The sequence below is a fragment of the Ornithorhynchus anatinus genome, chromosome 3 (assembly GCF_004115215.2).
Source record: "Ornithorhynchus anatinus isolate Pmale09 chromosome 3, mOrnAna1.pri.v4, whole genome shotgun sequence".
NCBI lineage: Eukaryota > Metazoa > Chordata > Mammalia > Monotremata > Ornithorhynchidae > Ornithorhynchus > Ornithorhynchus anatinus.
In genome coordinates, this window is record NC_041730.1 from 20,414,839 (window position 1) to 20,432,883 (window position 18,045).

Genomic DNA, 18,045 nt, shown 5'->3' on the forward strand with positions numbered 1-18,045 from the left:
TCCCATGCCTTATGCATCACCCTGATCTGCTCCCTTTATTCACCTTCCCACCTCAGCTCCACAGCACTTACGAACATATTGGTAATTTATTTACATTAATGTCTCTCTCCCCCTCTAGACTGTAAGCTAATTGTGGGCAGGGAATATATCTTATGTTGTTATATTGAATGCTCCAAAGTACTTAGTACAGTGGTCTGCACACAGTAAGTGCTTAATAAGTACACTTGATCGATTTAGTAAACTGAATGAATTTATCACAAAGTGTGATCACTTTGCCATTATTTAAATCATCACTAAGTCAAAATGGATTCTTCCCTAGTGTTCTATCTAATCTCCTAATAAAATGTCATTGTGCAATAAACAAGAAGCTGGATAGAGAGGGAAGAGAATCTAAAAGACTGGGAGAAGAGTCATTTGCATTTTACCCTCTACTAAGAAGCACATTGAACAGGAAATTTGAGATGTTTTCTACATGGTTCTAGTTGAAAAGAAGTCTCATTATTGAGGGGAAGAGTGTTTTCTTTGAATAGTACCAGCAATATTCAGCTTGAGTTTATGAGCCACAAAAAAGTTTAGCTTAGTGCACATGTTATAGACCTCCAATCTGTTGTATATGTTGTAGATATATCGCAGCAGTGCAGAGACAAGGGAAAATCACCAAGGCTGAAACAACTTTAAAAGGATGACAGAAAAACTCTTGCTGGTTTCACTTGTCAGTCGAAGAATTAAAGCTTCATGTGGCCTGTGGTTCTTGCCCCATCCTCCGCCTATTTTGAGGCTGCAAACTTCAGCAGGTAAGAAGCAAAGTGGTTACCAGTACATGAGAGAATTCATGTGGATTCATGGGAATACTTCTATTGCCAGTAGTAATAATAATGATAATAATTGTGATTTACATTGTGGCAAGTACTGTACTAAATGCTTGGCAACATACAAGAAAATCAGTTTGTATACAATCCCTGTCCCTCCCAGGAGAACCAGGAGAGGACAGTGTCAGTGAAGCCAAGGTAGGATAATTTTTCAAGGAGAATGGGGTTGTCAACAGTAGGAGGGAGATCAGAAATTGAACTTCCATTTTACAGAGTAAAGTGAGGCGCAGAGAAGTTCAATGCCTTTACAAAGGTCACCCAGCAGGCAAGCCAGGATTACCACTCAGGGCTTCCAGCTCCCAGGCCTATGCTCTTGCCTCTAGGCCATATTGCTTCTCTAAGTTACCCTCCCTGACTGCCTCCTTCGGTGCACACCAGATGGTATTTGGGAGCCCGGCAAGTTGGTCTGACATCAGTGCCATTGACTTTCATTCATTCACTAGTATTTATTGAGCGCTTACTATGTGCAGAACACTGTACTAAGCATTTGGAAAGCACAATTCAGCAACAGAAACAATCCCTACCCAACAATGGACTCATAGTCTTGAAGGGGGGAGACAACAAAACAAAACAAGTAGACGGGCATCAATAGGATCAATATGAATAGAATTATAGATATATACACATCATTAATAAAATTAATAGAATAATGATTATGTGCCCCTCCCTCCCTTTCTTAAGCATCTTTAAGTTCCCACCTCCTCTTTGAAGTCAACATGGTCTAGTGGTGAGGCCAAAGGCCTGGGAGCTAGCGTACCAGGATTCTTAGCCCAAAAAGTCACCTAACTTCTTTGTGACTCAGTTTCCTCATCTATAAAACAGCGGATTAACTATCTGTTCTACCCCAACTCTTAGTAAAATTGGTGGCCTACAGTAAACACTGAACAAATACCATAATTACTATTGTCTGGTTACAAGCAGAGACCACTGACCCCATGGGAATGCAGCAAACTCTGTAAAGTTAAAGTTTATAAAATAAATGAAACTCTTAGGAGTGCCAGAAAAAGTTTCAGTTTGGGAACTGAAATTAGAGACCATTCTGTTCCCAGTCTATGGGCTTTTGGTAAAACTAATACAATCATTTCTTACTTCAGGGAAATGTGGTTATTCTAGGGTGAAACTCTTCATCCATCCAAGATTCAGATGATTGTATCTTTTCATCATTCTGGCTGCTCAGCTTAATTTTGGCAAAGCCTGCTTCACCTACCACTGAAAATGAAGTTAATCTTTCCTTGATGCACTTGGGAACTGATCTACCGGTAGTATTCACTGAACACTTACTCTGTGAAGAGCATGGTGCTAAGAACTTGGGAAGACACCCTAGAGTAAGTAGACATGATGGCTACCATCTAGGAGCCTTCAAGCTAATTAGTTTAGAGCAGAAAGACTGTGTCCCGTAGATCACTCAGAAGTAGATTAAACGTGACTGGAGTAACCTTATCAGTGAGCCTAGATAAAATTGAACAGTAAACACTCTGGTTCTTGATTTGTTGCTCTAGAATAAGGATTGTACATTTTGAAGTTTGGAAGATTTTCTAGAGAAAAATAGATGGCAGCAAATGGTCCTGCTAAACTAGGAGAAACATTAATTCATTAAAACGTTCAAGGAATGCCAGAGGGATAGAGGCATCCCCAAGGAACGGAGGGAATGTTTTGATCTGACCTCTTGTATTTATCTCCCCCAGGAAATTATTGTATTTTCAGGTGCACAGGGTGCAATTCATTCTCCGTATGACCTGCATCCATGAATTCAATCTCATTGCCAATACCATGGACTTCGAATGAGATAGTTCTATATATTCAGCTGAAGTAGAAGATATTATACTAATTAAGAGCTATAAGAATGAAGGGTGAATTCTCCACCTACATTTCTTTGAAGTGACTTTTACAGAGTAATCAGCTAAAAAGCAATGTTATTCTAAATAGAAAAAGTCACCCAATAAGCTTCTTAGTGGCAATCATACATTGCCTTGATTCAGTCTTTCTTGGGGAAGATCCACTCCAAAGGTAAGAGCTTCACAAATATACGGAATGCTGCAATTGAATGCCAACCTTTTGGAGTTAAGTGGGTCATTTTTTTTTTCAAAATTACTACAAGTAATATCAGTCTGCCACCTTACCAAGCATCAGTTCTGACCAAAATGAGAATCAAAGATTTTTAAAGTATGTTATACTACCGCTAGCTGTGCTTGGAATGAAGTATGGATCTTATGCTTAAAAAGCCATGTTGTCTCTACAGGTAGGGACCCACTCACCACAGTATGGGAGATAACCTAAACTTCTCGGCTTAATGGATCCACAGAGCAAACCTAGAAACTCAGAGAGGAATCCTTCTTTCCCCTTCTTTGAGGTGAGTGGATGAGATCAAAAAGTATGCACCACTGAGGAATCAATATTTAGAGACTTGCTTGCCTCCTTCCAGAGGTTGCAGTAGTAAACATTCTTTCTAATTTTTAGGTTTAGTGAAGCTTTTTTTTTTTAATAAAATATTATTGAAAATCAAATCATGTCAGATTTCTGTCTGAGAAAATTGTTTGCAGATTAAATATTAAAGCACAGCTACCTATTTAATGGAGCATATAGTTAATTTACAGGATTATTCTTTTTTAATTTAAGAACTATTTTAACATTCATGTTATTGATAGTCGGAGCCATGTGTCAGAATTTTTCCTCAGTGGCTCCATTTGAGTCTTAAAAAACACCAAGATGCTCTATTTTTTCAGCTATTTGGTTAGATTTGGGTGGGGGAAGCAATTTTCTAGCAGATATTTATAAATTTACCTTTAAATATATTCCTTAGTTAATATGGATCCATGGAAAGGCACTGCAAGGGCTGAATTAGTAGAGACAGAAGGAACTAGCCACCTTGCTCGTTTAATCTCCTTCAGATATGTTTCATGTCTAATGTCTGAATTAACTCCTGCAGTTGAGATTCCTGAAAGCATTATCAGCTCTACTGCAGGTACCTAAGCGTGATTATATTACCACTGTTCTCGAGAAAGTCAAATTTTAGAGAAGAACCTTAAAAATCGTATTTCTCAGCAAGCATTCTGGGAGTGTCTTTTTATAAACACTTCACAATGATAAAAAAAGAAATTAGCTGCTATCCATTTGCCCTTTGATTTGTTTTCATTTTTACGATGTTCCTGTCCATTTTCTAATAATTACATCTTTCCCATAAGAATCTCCAAAATACTGATTATTACTTAACTTCTCCCATAACCAAGAGAGAAAGACTAAGACTGAGATTTGTGTTTTACAGCTAGTGAAGCCAAAAGAAATAGGCATGCACTGATGATGCTAGTGATCATTATTATTATTACTGAGCCATGTTGCTTATCATCTGATCCCCAAGAGGGGCCCTCCCCACCGAATTGGTTCATATTGATATTGGCGGAGAATCAGTTCCCCCAGCTGAGTCTCCCACATCCTCACGTCTACAGGCTGGCCACAGAGGCCTGAATGCTGCCAAGCTGTGTGATGAGTGACACCAGCACAGAGGCCTCCATGGATTGGTGGAAGCACCTTGCAGATGTTAATGTTAATGGGAAGCAGCGTGGCTCAGTGGAAAGAGCCCGGGCTTGGGAGTCAGAGGTCATGGGTTCGAATGCCAACTCTGCCACTTGTCAGCTGTGTGACTGTGGGCAAATCACTTAACTTCTCTGTGCCTCAGTTCCCTCATCTGTAAAATGGGGATGAAGACTGTGAGCCTCACGTGGGACAACCTGATGACCCTGTACCTACCCCAGAGCTTACAACAGTGCTCTGCACATAGTAAGCGCATAACAAATACCAACTTTATTAAGCCCCTTTGTATGAGTGGCAACAATCAATCAATCGTATTTATTGAGTGCTGTGTGCAGACCAGTGTGCTAAATGTTTGAGAGAGTACAACAGAGTTGGTAGAAACGTTCCCTGGCCAAACGTCCTCAGGAAAAGGGGCCCAGGTCACCCCTGTTCAACTGAGGCATGGAACTAGGGCAGCCACTGTGAGATGTAGTGAATTCCAGATAAAGAGATGATGATTTTGGTACTTCTTAAGCATTTAATGTGTGTCAAGAACTCTTCTAAGCACTGGGGTAGATACAAGTTAATGAGATTGGACAGAGGTCCTGTCCTGTATGGGGCTAGCAGTATAAGGAGCCAGCTGAATGGATATTTAATCCCCATGTTAGAGTTGAGGAAACCAAGGCACAGAGAAATCAAGTGACTTGCCCAAGAAACACAGAAAGCAACTGGTAAAGCTGACATTCCAACCCATATCCTCTGACTCCCAGGGCTTTGCACTTTCCACTAGACCATGAGCCTTCTCAAGAAGACGGATGCCACCCTGGGCACATAAGGTATTGTGATGATGTCACATGAACCATATTGCCAAGCTCTGCAGTTTTCCCATCAACCAAAAGAGCTATGCCAAGGGCACTCCTGACTGCTTCCCCATTGATTCAGACCTCTCACATTCCCTTTCCATGTCTGTGAGGTTGAAGCTACCAGTCAGCCACAAAGGCAATGGGTTCCTTTTCTGTACAGGGCAGAGGACAGGCTAGTCAAAAACTGGACATCCTGGTATACAACAAGATGCCTGGCCACCTTGTTAGGAACAATTTTGGAATCTGTGGTCCTGGGCAGCCTTGAGCAAGGCACCAAACCAGAGCAGGCCTAATCTCAACCTGAGGTAATAAAATGCAAGGAGTATAAAAAGGTGGACAGAAGAAAAATTTCAAATACACAGTCATACAAAGTCGGGAGAATGTCCCCCCCAGCTTTATATTGCATTCTCCTGAGTACTTAGTACAGTGGTCTCCACACTGTAAACTCTCAATAAATACAATTGGTTGATTATTCATTCATTCAATCGTATTTATGGAGCACTTAATGTGTGCAGACCACTGTTCTAAGTAAGCGCTTGGGAAGTACAATTCTGCCACAGAGACAATCCCTACCCAACAACAGGCTCACAGTCTAGAAGGGGGAGACAGACAACAAAACAAGTAGACGGGCATCATTACCATCAAAATAAACAGAACCATAGATAAATGCACATCATTAAAAAATAGAGCAATAAATATGTACAAATTTACACAAGTGCTTTGGGGAGGGGAAGAGAGTAGAGCAGAGGGAGGGACTAGGAGCAATGGGGAGGGGAGGAGGAGCAGAGGGAAAGGGAGGGCTCAGTCTTGGAAGGCATCCTGGAGGAAGTGAGCTCTCATTCTTATTAGCAAAGCAGCATAGCCTAGTGGAAAAAGCATGGCCTTGGGAGTCAGAGAACCTGGATTCCAATCACAGGTTATCCAAATGCTTGCTGTGTGACCTTGGACAAGGCCCGTAACTTCCCCATGCCTTGGTTCTCCTGCTTTCCCTCCTACATACACTGTGAGCCCCAAGTGGGACAGAGATTGTGTATAACCTAATTCAATTGTATCTAACCCAGCACATAGAATGGTGTTGGACACATGGTCAGTGTTTAACAAATACCATGAAACAAAATGAAAACAGCTCACCTTGGGGATTATTGATGGACAGATGATAGACAGCAGGAAAAGATTAACCAACTGGATGCTCTCTTACCTTTCCCCTGATTGCTGGCCTACTTCTCTGGACTCTGGGAGTGGCCTGAGACCACCGAGGCTAGGAGTAAGGATGAAGACAAGAACTGACAGGTGGAAAAACTTGAGACAACCCCAAAACTTGAGACAACCCCATCAAGCAACTCAATGTATTCAAACTGGGATACCCAAGCAGGCTTAGTCAGTGAAGTGGCTACACTGGGGGAAAGATGCTAAAACACTGTAGAGGGGCAAGTCCAAGTAACTGTAAGGATTTTTAGACTAGCAACATTACATAACCACCATTTCAGAATTGACAGCCAAGTTCAAGAACAATTTGCTTTTGCTATCGTCATTAGGAGTTTACAAATCAAAACATATCCACCCCAGGTTGACAAATTTCTCCCTATGAGAGAGAAATCTGAAACAACTACAGTCTTCAGACTGAGAGCACCGACTGAAACAAGATCTGTGCTCCCACTGTATGTTCCATAGCAGCTAGCCAAGTGTTCAGCACACAGTAAGCACTGAGCATTTACCACAATTATTAGTAGGTATCAGAACAATGCTGGTCAGTTTCCTCTCACTTAGGCATTCTAAAACAAAACTTTTTTTTCAGTCCTTGCTCAAATGAGATGTTTTCTGACCTGGCTCTGTTTCTATTTTCCTAAACCCTTCAACACCAACCATTCCCCCCAAATCCCTAGAATCTGGAGCAGGTTGCTTTGACATCAGAAATCCTATTTACCCAGTGACAGTGCTATTGTGGACATGGGAAGTTTCTAAAGGAATTTTACTGGGGAAATTTTTCTTTACCCAGTAAAAGTTGCTTTATTTTAACCATTTCAAATGTGTTCCATTGATAACTTTCCATCAACCTAACTTCAATCTCCAGTGCCATTTTTCAATTTATCTCATTCTAGATCTAATTCTCATCTTCTTCTTTTCTTCCTTCTCTATAGCTAGGTCATTAGAGTGTAAATTGTTCTGATCTTTAAGTCCTCTTACCAGGTCAAATTAGATTTCCTCAAAAATCTGTAGCAATAGCTATCCAGGTACTGTATCTAATCCTAGTTAGGCAACTTGTCTGCTATGTGACCTTGGAAAATCACTTCACTTTTCTGGGCCTCATTTACCTCATCTGTAAAATGGGGATTAAGACTGTGAGCCCCATGTGAGACAACCTGACTACCCTGTATCTACCCCCAGCGCTTAAAACAGTGCTTGACATGTAATAGGTGCTTAACAAATACCATTATTATTATAATTATTATTCTTGATGCACTGTTCTTTGGTTATTTTGTGCAATGCAACTCCTATTCAATCCCCACCACAGAAGTGTGTAAAACTATCCTATAGAAGGACTTAAGCAGATAACTTTTATTAACTAGCTCTTGTGTGAGGAGATACTGAACATTTATAATACATCATGTAGCCCATCAAGATTCTCAGTAATGCTTTACAGCACTTATGTACATAATAAAACATATTTATTGAACCCTTATATATGCAAACCACCATACAACGTGCTTGGGAGAGTACAATACAACAGACCTGATAGATATGCTCCCTGCCCCAATGAGCTTAGAGTCTAGAAGGGGAGACAAACATTAAAATAAATATTAAGGATTCGTACATAAGTGCTGTGGAGCTGAGAGAGGGAGAAAAAAGGGAGTGTACATTCATAACTTATTTATATCAGTGGCTGTCTCCGCCTCTAGACTGGAAGCTACTTTGGGGCAGGGAAGATGTCTGCCAACTCCATTTTGTTATACTCTCCAGAGCACTTAGTACAGTGTTCTACACACAGTTAGCACTCATTAAATCCAATTGATTGATTGACTCTATTTCTTCTGAAATACACTTGAAAAGTAACTCAACTTCAAGAGTCTTGCCATTACATTTTCTACCTAATTTGGAAATATTCTCCAACATTTGATATTTTCTGCTTCATCTTTCCAATTCCTTTAATCAGACTTTATAAACTCAGAAAATATATGAGGAATCTTTACCCTTAGCCAGTCTCATTTGAGGACATTTTCATTATGGAATTGTACTAATTTGAATATGTATGCTTACACATAAACATACAGTATGTGACTATGACTGATAAAATAAAGGTGACTAATAATTCCTCCCAAGTTGAATGCATGAAAGGATTCATCTCCTTTCATATGTATTTTATTGCAATTCCAATTATTTACATCAATGCACTGGGTGGGATCTGTGACCTTTGGATTTTTGATATTCACCCCACCTTCAACACCTATCTTTATATTTTGCATTATAAATCATGTATTTCTGTAGATATCTGTCTCTCCCTCTAGACTGTAAGCTTGATACGAGCAGGGATCATAATCACTGATTCTGTTGTAGTTTTCCAAATGCTTAGTACAGTGCTCAGCATATAGCAAGCACTCAATAAATACCATTGATTGATTGATTGATTAGGTTTCTTCTTCTAATGAGGATCACTTAGTAAAGCTTTATCCTGACTTGCATTCTTTGACATTGCTATTTCTGCAGATGAAACTTACAAGACAAAATCACACCACCGTGACCGAGTTTGTTCTGATGGGATTCTCCAATGCTCCCAAACTTCAGACTTTTCTTTTTGCAACATTCTTAGTCATTTACATGACAATCTTGATGGGAAATAGCTTAATCATTTTAATAACCACAACCAATCGAGCTCTCCACACCCCTATGTATTTTTTCCTTAGGAATTTGTCCTTCTTAGAAGTGGGTTACACTTCCGTGACTCTCCCCAGAATGCTGGCAAACCTTTGGACACAAACTAGAACGATTCCTTTGGCAGCCTGTGCTGCCCAGATGTATTTCTTTCTTACGTTTGGAGCCACAGAGTGCTTCCTCCTGGCTGTGATGGCCTACGATCGTTACGTGGCCATTTATAACCCCCTACAGTATTCAATAATCATGGATGACAAAACATGTCTCCTGATGACAGCTGGTTCCTGGATCGGTGGCATTCCAGTCCAGATAGGGCAGACGTATCAGATATTCTCCCTGCCCTTCTGCGATTCCAACAAGCTGAACCATTTTTTCTGTGATATTGCACCAGTTCTCAAACTGGCCTGTGGGGACACAGCTATGAATGAACTCTCAGTCTATGCCGTAGCCCTGCTCTTTGGGACAGCCCCATTAGTCTTGATACTCATATCCTACATCAAAATCATCTCCACCATCCTGAAGTTACCCTCAGCCACGGGGAGGCACAAGGCCTTCTCCACCTGTTCTTCCCACCTTATAGTTGTCACCTTGTTCTTTGGATCAGGTATCGTCACGTATCTATGGCCCCAGTCAAGCCATTCAGCAGATGTCGATAAATTTCTGGCTTTGTTTTACACAACTGTAATCCCAATGTTTAACCCCATAATTTACAGTCTGAGAAACAAGGAGGTGACTGTTGCCCTGAAAAAATTTCTATTACAACAATTTTAAAGTCACTTGAATGAAGGAAGCTGTTTTCCTATTGGCTCATCATGTATTGATTCCAAGAAATTCTATTCCTGGTCCCTTAGGAAGTCACCTTCTGGCTACCACAGTCACCCCAAGATTATACAGATATCCCTCAATACTCAGGTTCCTATATTCAGGGTGATATTGTGTTAAAATATGGAATCTTTACCCTGACCAAAAACTCTTTTACGTGTAAAAGGGGCCAGATATCTAGTATGTGGGAACCTGCTTTGACCTCTATTTGCTCCTCAATTAAATGTAAAGTAATTGTAATTAAATGTAAAGAGACAATGGGATTGGTTTGGGTGACAACTGAAATCTCTTCGTTGAATTTTCAATCATCTCATTTTTTGACTACCTAATTTTACTTTCTGTACTTTTGATGGCTCATTATACTTCTCCATATCAAAATCAGAAATACAACTCTTAGATTTATTTAGCAAATCTACTGGAAATAAATTACCATATTATATTTTGAATAAAGTAGCCATTTCAATGAGATGGTCAATTCATTCTTTCAATTAACACTGGAAAATAATGCACAGAGCATGTCCCAGAGGTTATTACCAAAAACACATCTGCCAGTCAGTCATATTCATTAAGCGCTTACTGTTTGCAGAGCACAGTGCTAAGCACTTAGGAGAGTACAATATAATAATACTGCACATATGTATTATACACACACACAACACATACACTATTGTCTAATAGAAACATTCCTCTCTCTCCTAAAAATGGTAACAAAAACATCATTCTTTATAACATCAGGTATGACACAGGCGTAACAGACAGTCCATTATCTAGACCAAGTTCATAGGTAGTATCTCTAAACTATTTCATTACGTAAAGGTGACTGGTCAGTGTGCCTGCCATTTTGAAGCTCTCTCTTGGATTCCAATATACTGAACTTCATCTTCCTATTTTGAATGGCATCAATATCCAACTCGGTCACACAACCCAGGCATGGAGAAGTGAAATGACTTGCCCGAGGTCACACAGAAAATATGTTTCAGAGTCAGGATTGGAACCCAGAACCTCAGACCTCTGCTCTCTCCACTGCTGCTTCTCTGAATTTGTTGTAAACCCTTTCAGGTGTTGCATCCCACCTCATTCCAATGAGCCACCTTAAACTCTGGGAGAATTGAGGTCTCAGACAGTTCTAAGTTCTCAGAACTGTTACTGCTGTCAGAATTCTGAAGACTGTACACACAGAAAAGGAGAAATGTAAAATTTGAATAATGACTAGTCTATGTCCTTTTCCCTGTCTCTCACTGGGCCCATTTGATTGACTTCTCTCATTTAGATTTACCTCCTGCAGTTTTCTTATGTCACCATGAACTTTAACCTGTTGTTTCCTTCTCTGAGATTTTCTCTGAATAAGTAAAACTGTAATTTGAAGATCACCCTACGCAATTCATATAGCCCTAAGAAAGCAATATAACTAATATACCTCCCTCCCCCAACCCTCAGCACCTTTATACGTACCCACAATTTATCTATACTATTATCTGTCTTCCCCTCTAGATTGAAAGCTCACTGTGGACAGGCAATGTGTCCACCAAATCTTATATATTGTTATATTGTACTCTCCCAAGTACTGTATGATCTTTACACAGTAAGTGCTCATTGAATACGACCAATTGATCACCAGAGAAATTAATACTAATGATGAGTAAATTCTTCAGAATAAAGTGCTGTAATAATGATGAATTGGAGGCCCAAGCAGATATTTTAGGAAGGAATACACTTTCACCATGATCTCACTCAGCCTCTGATCAATTGATATTCTGAGCAATCACAAAGTTTTTAGGTTGCCTTCAGAAAACAATTGATGTGCTTGTACATTCCTCACCTTACTGGACTGAGAGGTGGGGTTGGCAGGAGGAGATGCGATGTGAAATGATGTCCGTTGTGGAAGGTAGAGTGCACACCTTTTGGAGAAGAAGAGGTGAGCCCAAGGAAGACTGATAATTGTGAAAGCAGTCTGAATCACAGCAAGTGACAGGAGATTCAGGAACACCACCGGAAGCCCAAGTCTATGGGAAGCTGCATGATCTAATGGAAAGTCAGAGCATCTGAGTTCTAATTCTGCATGCAGGCACTTGTCTGTTGTATGACCTTGGCCAAGTCATTTCACTTCCTCTGTGCCACAGTTATATCATCTGAAAAAGAGGAGTTCAATCTTCCTCCCTCTGACAGATTGAGAGCTCCATGTGGGAAAGCACTTAGTACACTTAGAACAGTAAGTGCTCAATAAATACGATCAAATGAATGAAAGGGACAATGCCTGACCTGATTATCTTCTATCTACCCTAGTGCTCAGTATAGTTCCTGGCTCATAAGTGGTTAAATATCACACATTATATTTCTTATTAATCAGTCATATTTCTGGAGTGCTTATTGAGTGCAGAGCATTATACTATGCATTTGGGAGAGAACAAGAGAGTTGGTAAACTTGTTTCCTGCCCATTCAGGATCTTGCAGTCTAAGTGAATTGGCCAGTATAAATAAGTCATCTAAGAACACGCTCATCATCAATACATTAACTGAACTGATTTAAGTATTGCTTCACTGGGGAAGTTTTCATAGTGTTATATCAGGCAACCTCCGTGGATCTTAGTTATGGTATTCATTTAGTATGTCAAAACATAAGCAAGGTATAAGGAGGCACTGATGTAGACCAAATCATAATAATAATAGTAGTATTTGTTAAGCACTTACTATGTGCTTACTTACTTACTGCTCTAAGTGCTGGAGGGAATACAAGATGATCAGATTGTCCCACTTGGGGATCACAGTTTCAATCCCCATTTTACAGATGAGGTAACTGAGGCACAGAGAAGTTAAGTGACTTGCCCAAAGTCACACAGCTGACAAGCAGCAGAGCCAGAATTAGAACCCATGACCTCTGACGCGCAGGCTCTTTCCACTGAGCCACGCTGCTTCTCCATCATCATCAGTAGTATTTATTGAACACTTACTATGTTCAGAGCGCAGTTCTAAGCACATGGGAGAGTCCAGTACAACAGAGTTGGTAGTCACATTTCCTGTCCACAACAAGCTTACAGTGTAAAGAGGAAAAGGACGTTAATATAAATCAGACACTAATCTTGGTCGAACATTGGGAGTCAACGCCTAAGTGACATTTAACATCAGTCAATTGTATTTATTTAGCACTTACTAGGCACAGAGCACTGTCATAAGCACTTGGGAGAGTATATTATGACAGAGTTAGCAGACAAGTTCCCTGCCCACGGTGAGCTTACAACTATCACCCCTGTTCCTGAGGACGTGTGGATAATGACATAGAATATGCATAGAAATATCAAATATTCCAGAGTGATTTGCATAAATCCTGGAAAGGATGGAATGGATGACTCCTCCGGGGTTGTCTAAACACTTCCACTTAACCAAGATGCCTTCGAAAATGTGTAAGTTACATGGCAATTATTAATTAATTTAATGACAGAAATTATATGTAAAAGTATATGAAATGTATTAAGGGCTAATAGTAAAGAATTAAGAATATTTCTTTTCTAATTGACCCTCAATTCAACCATTCTTTTCCTAAATAGCTGTTCAATTTTGCAGATGAAATACTCTGAAGATATGTTGACAGGGAAAAATCACACCAAAGTGATGGAATTAATTATCATGGTATTTTCATATGTCCCCAAACTGCAGGAACTTTGTGGGGGGGAGTGTTATTCTTGGTTATTTACATGACCATTACTACAGGAAATGCCTTTTTAGTTATAATAATCAAGGCCAATCAAACTCTCCACATCCCCTTATACTTTTTCCTTAGATATCTGTTACCCATAGTTACTCTCTCCAGAATGATGGTGAAGCTCTGGACATAGGACAGAACAATTACTTTCCCTGTTTGAGCTATTCTGCTGTTTACTTCGATTTTTCTTCTTGCTACAGAATGTGTTCTGGCAATGATGGTCTATGATTCTTTTAAGGTATTTAAGCACTTACTATGTGCCGGGCACTGTACTAAGTATAGTCATAGATTTAAGCTAGTCAGGTTGGACCCAGGCCATATGCCACAGGAGACTCACAGTTTTCATCCCCATTTTTCAAATGTGAGAACTTAAACCTTGAGAAGTAACCAGCCCAAGGTCACACAGCAGACAAGTGGCAGAGCTGGGATTAGAACCCAGTTCATTCAGATTCCCAAGCCCATACTCTATCCACTAGGCCATGAAGCAGCTCTTGTTACGTAACCATACGTAACCCCTAGAGTTACCCACTTATCATGAGCTACAGAGTGTGTGTTCAGCTAGTGGTTGCTATGTGGTTAAGTCTCCTTCCAGTCCAGAAAGGGCAAATATATTGACTCTTCACACAACCCTTTGGGATTTGCATAAAATTAATTATTTTTTCTGTGACTTGCTTCCAGTACTGAAGCTGACCTATGGGGAAATCTTCCCCAGTAAGCTTCTGGCATAAGATGTGATCCTGCTGACTGTGATGGTTCCTTTCCTGCTGATACTGGTATCCTATGTCAAAATCATCTCCCTCCCCAGAAACTGCCCTCAGGCCATGAGAAGATAGAAAGTCTACTCCACTTGCCCTTCCCACCTCATTGTCATTCCCAAGGTCCTCACTGTCATTCCCTGGGTCTTTGGATCTCCTATCATCACGTATTCTCTGGCCAAGTCAAGCCACTCAGGTGATTTGGACAAGCTGCTCTCCCTCTTCCCCACTACTACGTTTAACCGTCTGATATTCAGCCTGAAAAAACAGGAGGGGACCACAACATTTAAACTAATACAATAACCAACTGAAATCCTAACCAAGCATTCAGACCAAGAAAGACTTTTCATTATAGGGAGCAGCGTGGCCTAGTTCAAAGAGCATAGGTCTGGGAGCCAGAGAACCTGGGTTCTAATTTCTGCTCTGCACATTTAGCTGCTGTGACCATTGGTAGGTCACTTGATTTCTCTGTACATCTGCAAAATGGGGATTCAACTCCTGTTCTCCCTCCTCAGACTGTGAGCTCCATGGGACTTTGATTATCTGTCCAGGTTCTGTCCTTACATGTGCTACTTTCCCTTAATCCTTCTTGAATTTTTTTTCTGTTTTTCATGAAACACTTTGTAAAGGATCAATCTTACCTTCAATTCTATTTCAATTTACCAAATGGTAACCACACACAAAGCATTACATGCACAACCAGATCTGATAAACTGAAATGAGAAGCAGTGGACAAGCTGCTCAGGCCTGGGAGTCAGATGGACCTGGGTTCTAATCTCAGTTCTTCCACTTGTCTGCTGTGTGCCGTTGGAAAAGTCACTTCACTTCTCTGTGCCTTGGTTATCTCACCTGTAAAATGGGGTTGACTTCTAGCCCTATGTGGGACATGGACTGCCCAACCTGATTACCTACCCCAGCGCTTAGTACAGTGCCTAGCTCATAGGAAGCACTTAATAAATACCATTTTTAAAATTCTAATAATAGGAACTGAATAAATGGTAGATCTCTAGATATTACTATTCAAGGAGCTTGATTTTTTTTTCCTTTGGAATTAGACTACTTTCTTTATTCTCTGTTGGGTATAATTATAAAATGTCACTTCACTTATGGCTTTTTTTAAAAAAAATCAGGACTGATCATTGGATTTTCAGACATGGCCAGCATCTGTTTAAATAAAAATGAGGGAATATTCCCTAAAGGAACAGGGTAGTGGTCTTGGAAACAGGAGTAGATCTGGAGCAAAAGAACTTGTCAGACTAAAAATAAAAAATAAATCAACCCAATCTTTAACTCCCAGGAATTCCTAAAGCATTCTTTTCCCATCTTCTCTTCAAACTTTTAAAATAATAGACATTAATGCATGTGAATATATAAAGCTACAAAACTTTGGCCTCATGCTCTGCAAACAATAAGCCCTCAATAAGTACCACTAATTATTTAATAAAATGCCTAATTTTTTGTCTCGAGGTCTTAGTACCTCATCTCTTCCTAGCCTTTTACCCTCTGGATTTGTGCTAGTGTTGTCCATTTTATGTCTGAAAACAAGGAATGGGTCTTTGACACTCTTCTGTGGACTTTCCATGAGCCCAGAATATCCTATCCATACAATGAGCCCTCAGGAAATAAAAGGTGGGAATGTGCCAGGTGCTGGTGCCTAGGCAAAGTCATTGATTTCTACCTTATTTTAAAAAAAAAAAAGTCACCTTCACAATTCAGAGCCTCTCAAATGCTAGGAAGATATCTTTTTACCAAGAATTCTCTTCAGGGCACATTTAACCTCTTGATTCCTCAGACTGTAGATCAGGGGATTTAGCATAGGAGTGAAGACTGTATAGGAGAGAGAAAGGAGCTTCTTGGTCTCAGGTGAGTAGGTGGATTTGACTCGGAAATAGGTCGAACCCGCGGCCCCGAAGAACAACGAGACCACAAGGAGGTGGGACGAGCAGGTGGAGAAGGCTTTGCGGCGGCCCTCGGCGGAGGACATCTTCAGGATGGTGACGAGGATGCGGATGTAAGATACAATGATCAATCCAAAGGGGAGCATCAGGACAATAACAGTGCCAGTTACACTGTATACCTCAAGCGCAAAGGTGTCCGTGCACACCAGGTCTAAGACAGGAGGGCTATCACAGAAGAAGTGGTTAATGACATTAGGCCCACAGAAGGTCAGTGTAAACATCAGTGTAGTCTTTACTGTTGCCACGGGAATCCCTGCTAGCCAGGAAGCCAGGGCCAGATGCAGACAGCGTCTCCGGTTCATAATGAGGGAATAACGGAGTGGGTCACAGATGGCGGCCTGTCTGTCATAAGCCATCGTTGTCAGGATCCAACATTCTGAAGGCCCGAAAAGGAAGGCAAAATACATCTGGGCTGCACAGCCACCAAAGGAAATACTTTTATCCTTGGACAGTAAATTGATGAGCATTTTGGGGTTGACGACAGTGGTGTAACCGATATCCATAAGGGACAGACTCCTGAGGAAAAAGTACATGGGGGTTTGAAGACTGGGGTCCACCATGGAGACCAACACTAAGAGGGAGTTTCCTACCAAGGCTACTAAGTATATCCCAAGGAAAGTCATAAAGAGAATGACTTGAAATTCACGGAGATTGGAGAAACCCAAAAGAATGAATTCAGTTACATATGACTGATTGCCTTCCCTCATGGGCATGTTTTTTTCTGGCATTGTAAGTGCAGAAATTCCTGGGGCCAAAATACGACTTCTATGTCCAGGAAAAAAAGCAGTAGCAACATTCTCAGAGTCCAGGTCTTACCTACTAAAATTTCTCAGAATCAACTTGAGTAACTTGTTTGGTCAAGGATCAAGGAGTTGATCCTAGCATGAAATTTATGGTGTCCAGGTTCTCAGTGTCCAGAAGCAAGTTCAAGAGACTGAGGAAGTAGTGAGGTAAGCCAATAATACAAATTCTGCAAAGGAATGAGAGTTCAAATTATCATCACTTGCTTTTTATGTTATCATTATTGAACCCACAGTTTTCCCCTCCACCCTACATCCTATCCCCTTTATAGGCCCAAAATCTGTTAGGGAGACGAAATAATCTCAGCTAATCTGCCGGGAACAGAGCTCCCCAGTTCATGAGCCCCACATAGACATTTCCTCAGTGCCCAGTCACACACAAGGGCACATTCATTCAATCATATTTGAGTGCTTACTGGGGGCAGAGCACTGTACTAAGCGCTTGGAATGTACAATTTGGCAACAGATAGAGACAATCCTGGCTCACAACCTCCACACATCCACCTACATACACACACAGTTACACACATGCACACAAGCTGGGTGCTTATGCACCCAAAAGTGACTGGATGAAAATTTTTCACACACACACACACAAATCTAGCCCCCTTTTCTCCTTTACTCTCTCAAGACCCATCCTTAGGGAAGTAATATAAAGATTTTAGCTCTGTGAGGGTTTTCTTGTACAGTTTAGCACTTTTCTTGTGGCAGACACTGTTCTAGGCTCTGGAGAAGATACGAGTTGATCAGGTTGGACATAGGCCATGTCAAACATGGGGTTCACTGTCTTAATCCCCCTCATTTAAGAATGAGGTCCACTGAGGTACAGAAAAGTGAAATGATTTGCCCATGAGCACACAGCAGACTAGTAACAGATGGTTAGAACTAGATGGTCCCAAAAGACAAT

At 40.7% G+C, this 18,045-nt stretch overlaps 2 protein-coding genes across 2 annotated transcripts; one reads left to right on the forward strand and one right to left on the reverse strand.

The window, feature by feature from the left end:
• The first annotated feature begins 682 nt into the window (after positions 1-682).
• Positions 683-9,877, forward strand: LOC100083312 (olfactory receptor 10AG1-like). The gene is made up of 4 exons (XM_001513842.3): positions 683-794; positions 3,670-3,831; positions 7,427-7,470; positions 8,942-9,877. Exons 1-4 carry the CDS (start codon positions 683-685, stop codon positions 9,875-9,877), a joined length of 1,254 nt encoding a protein of 417 aa, XP_001513892.3.
• A 6,232-nt stretch (positions 9,878-16,109) lies between these two features.
• LOC100083292 (olfactory receptor 10A7-like) lies at positions 16,110-17,051 on the reverse strand. Its single transcript, XM_001513820.2, has one exon. The coding sequence runs from the start codon at positions 17,049-17,051 to the stop codon at positions 16,110-16,112; it is 942 nt and encodes a 313-aa protein (XP_001513870.2).
• Positions 17,052-18,045: the final 994 nt, after the last annotated feature.

Excerpts from the sequence above, each read along its gene's own strand:
- LOC100083292 (XM_001513820.2), bottom strand. The coding sequence starts at position 17,051 with ATGCCCATGAGGGAAGGCAATCAGTCATATGTAACTGAATTCATTCTT.
- LOC100083312 (XM_001513842.3), top strand. The coding sequence starts at position 683 with ATGACAGAAAAACTCTTGCTGGTTTCACTTGTCAGTCGAAGAATTAAA. Across the intron at positions 795-3,669 it reads GAGGCTGCAAACTTCAGCAG|TTAATATGGATCCATGGAAA; the intron begins GTAAGAAGCAAA and ends TATATTCCTTAG. Across the intron at positions 7,471-8,941 it reads CTGTAGCAATAGCTATCCAG|ATGAAACTTACAAGACAAAA; the intron begins GTACTGTATCTA and ends CTATTTCTGCAG.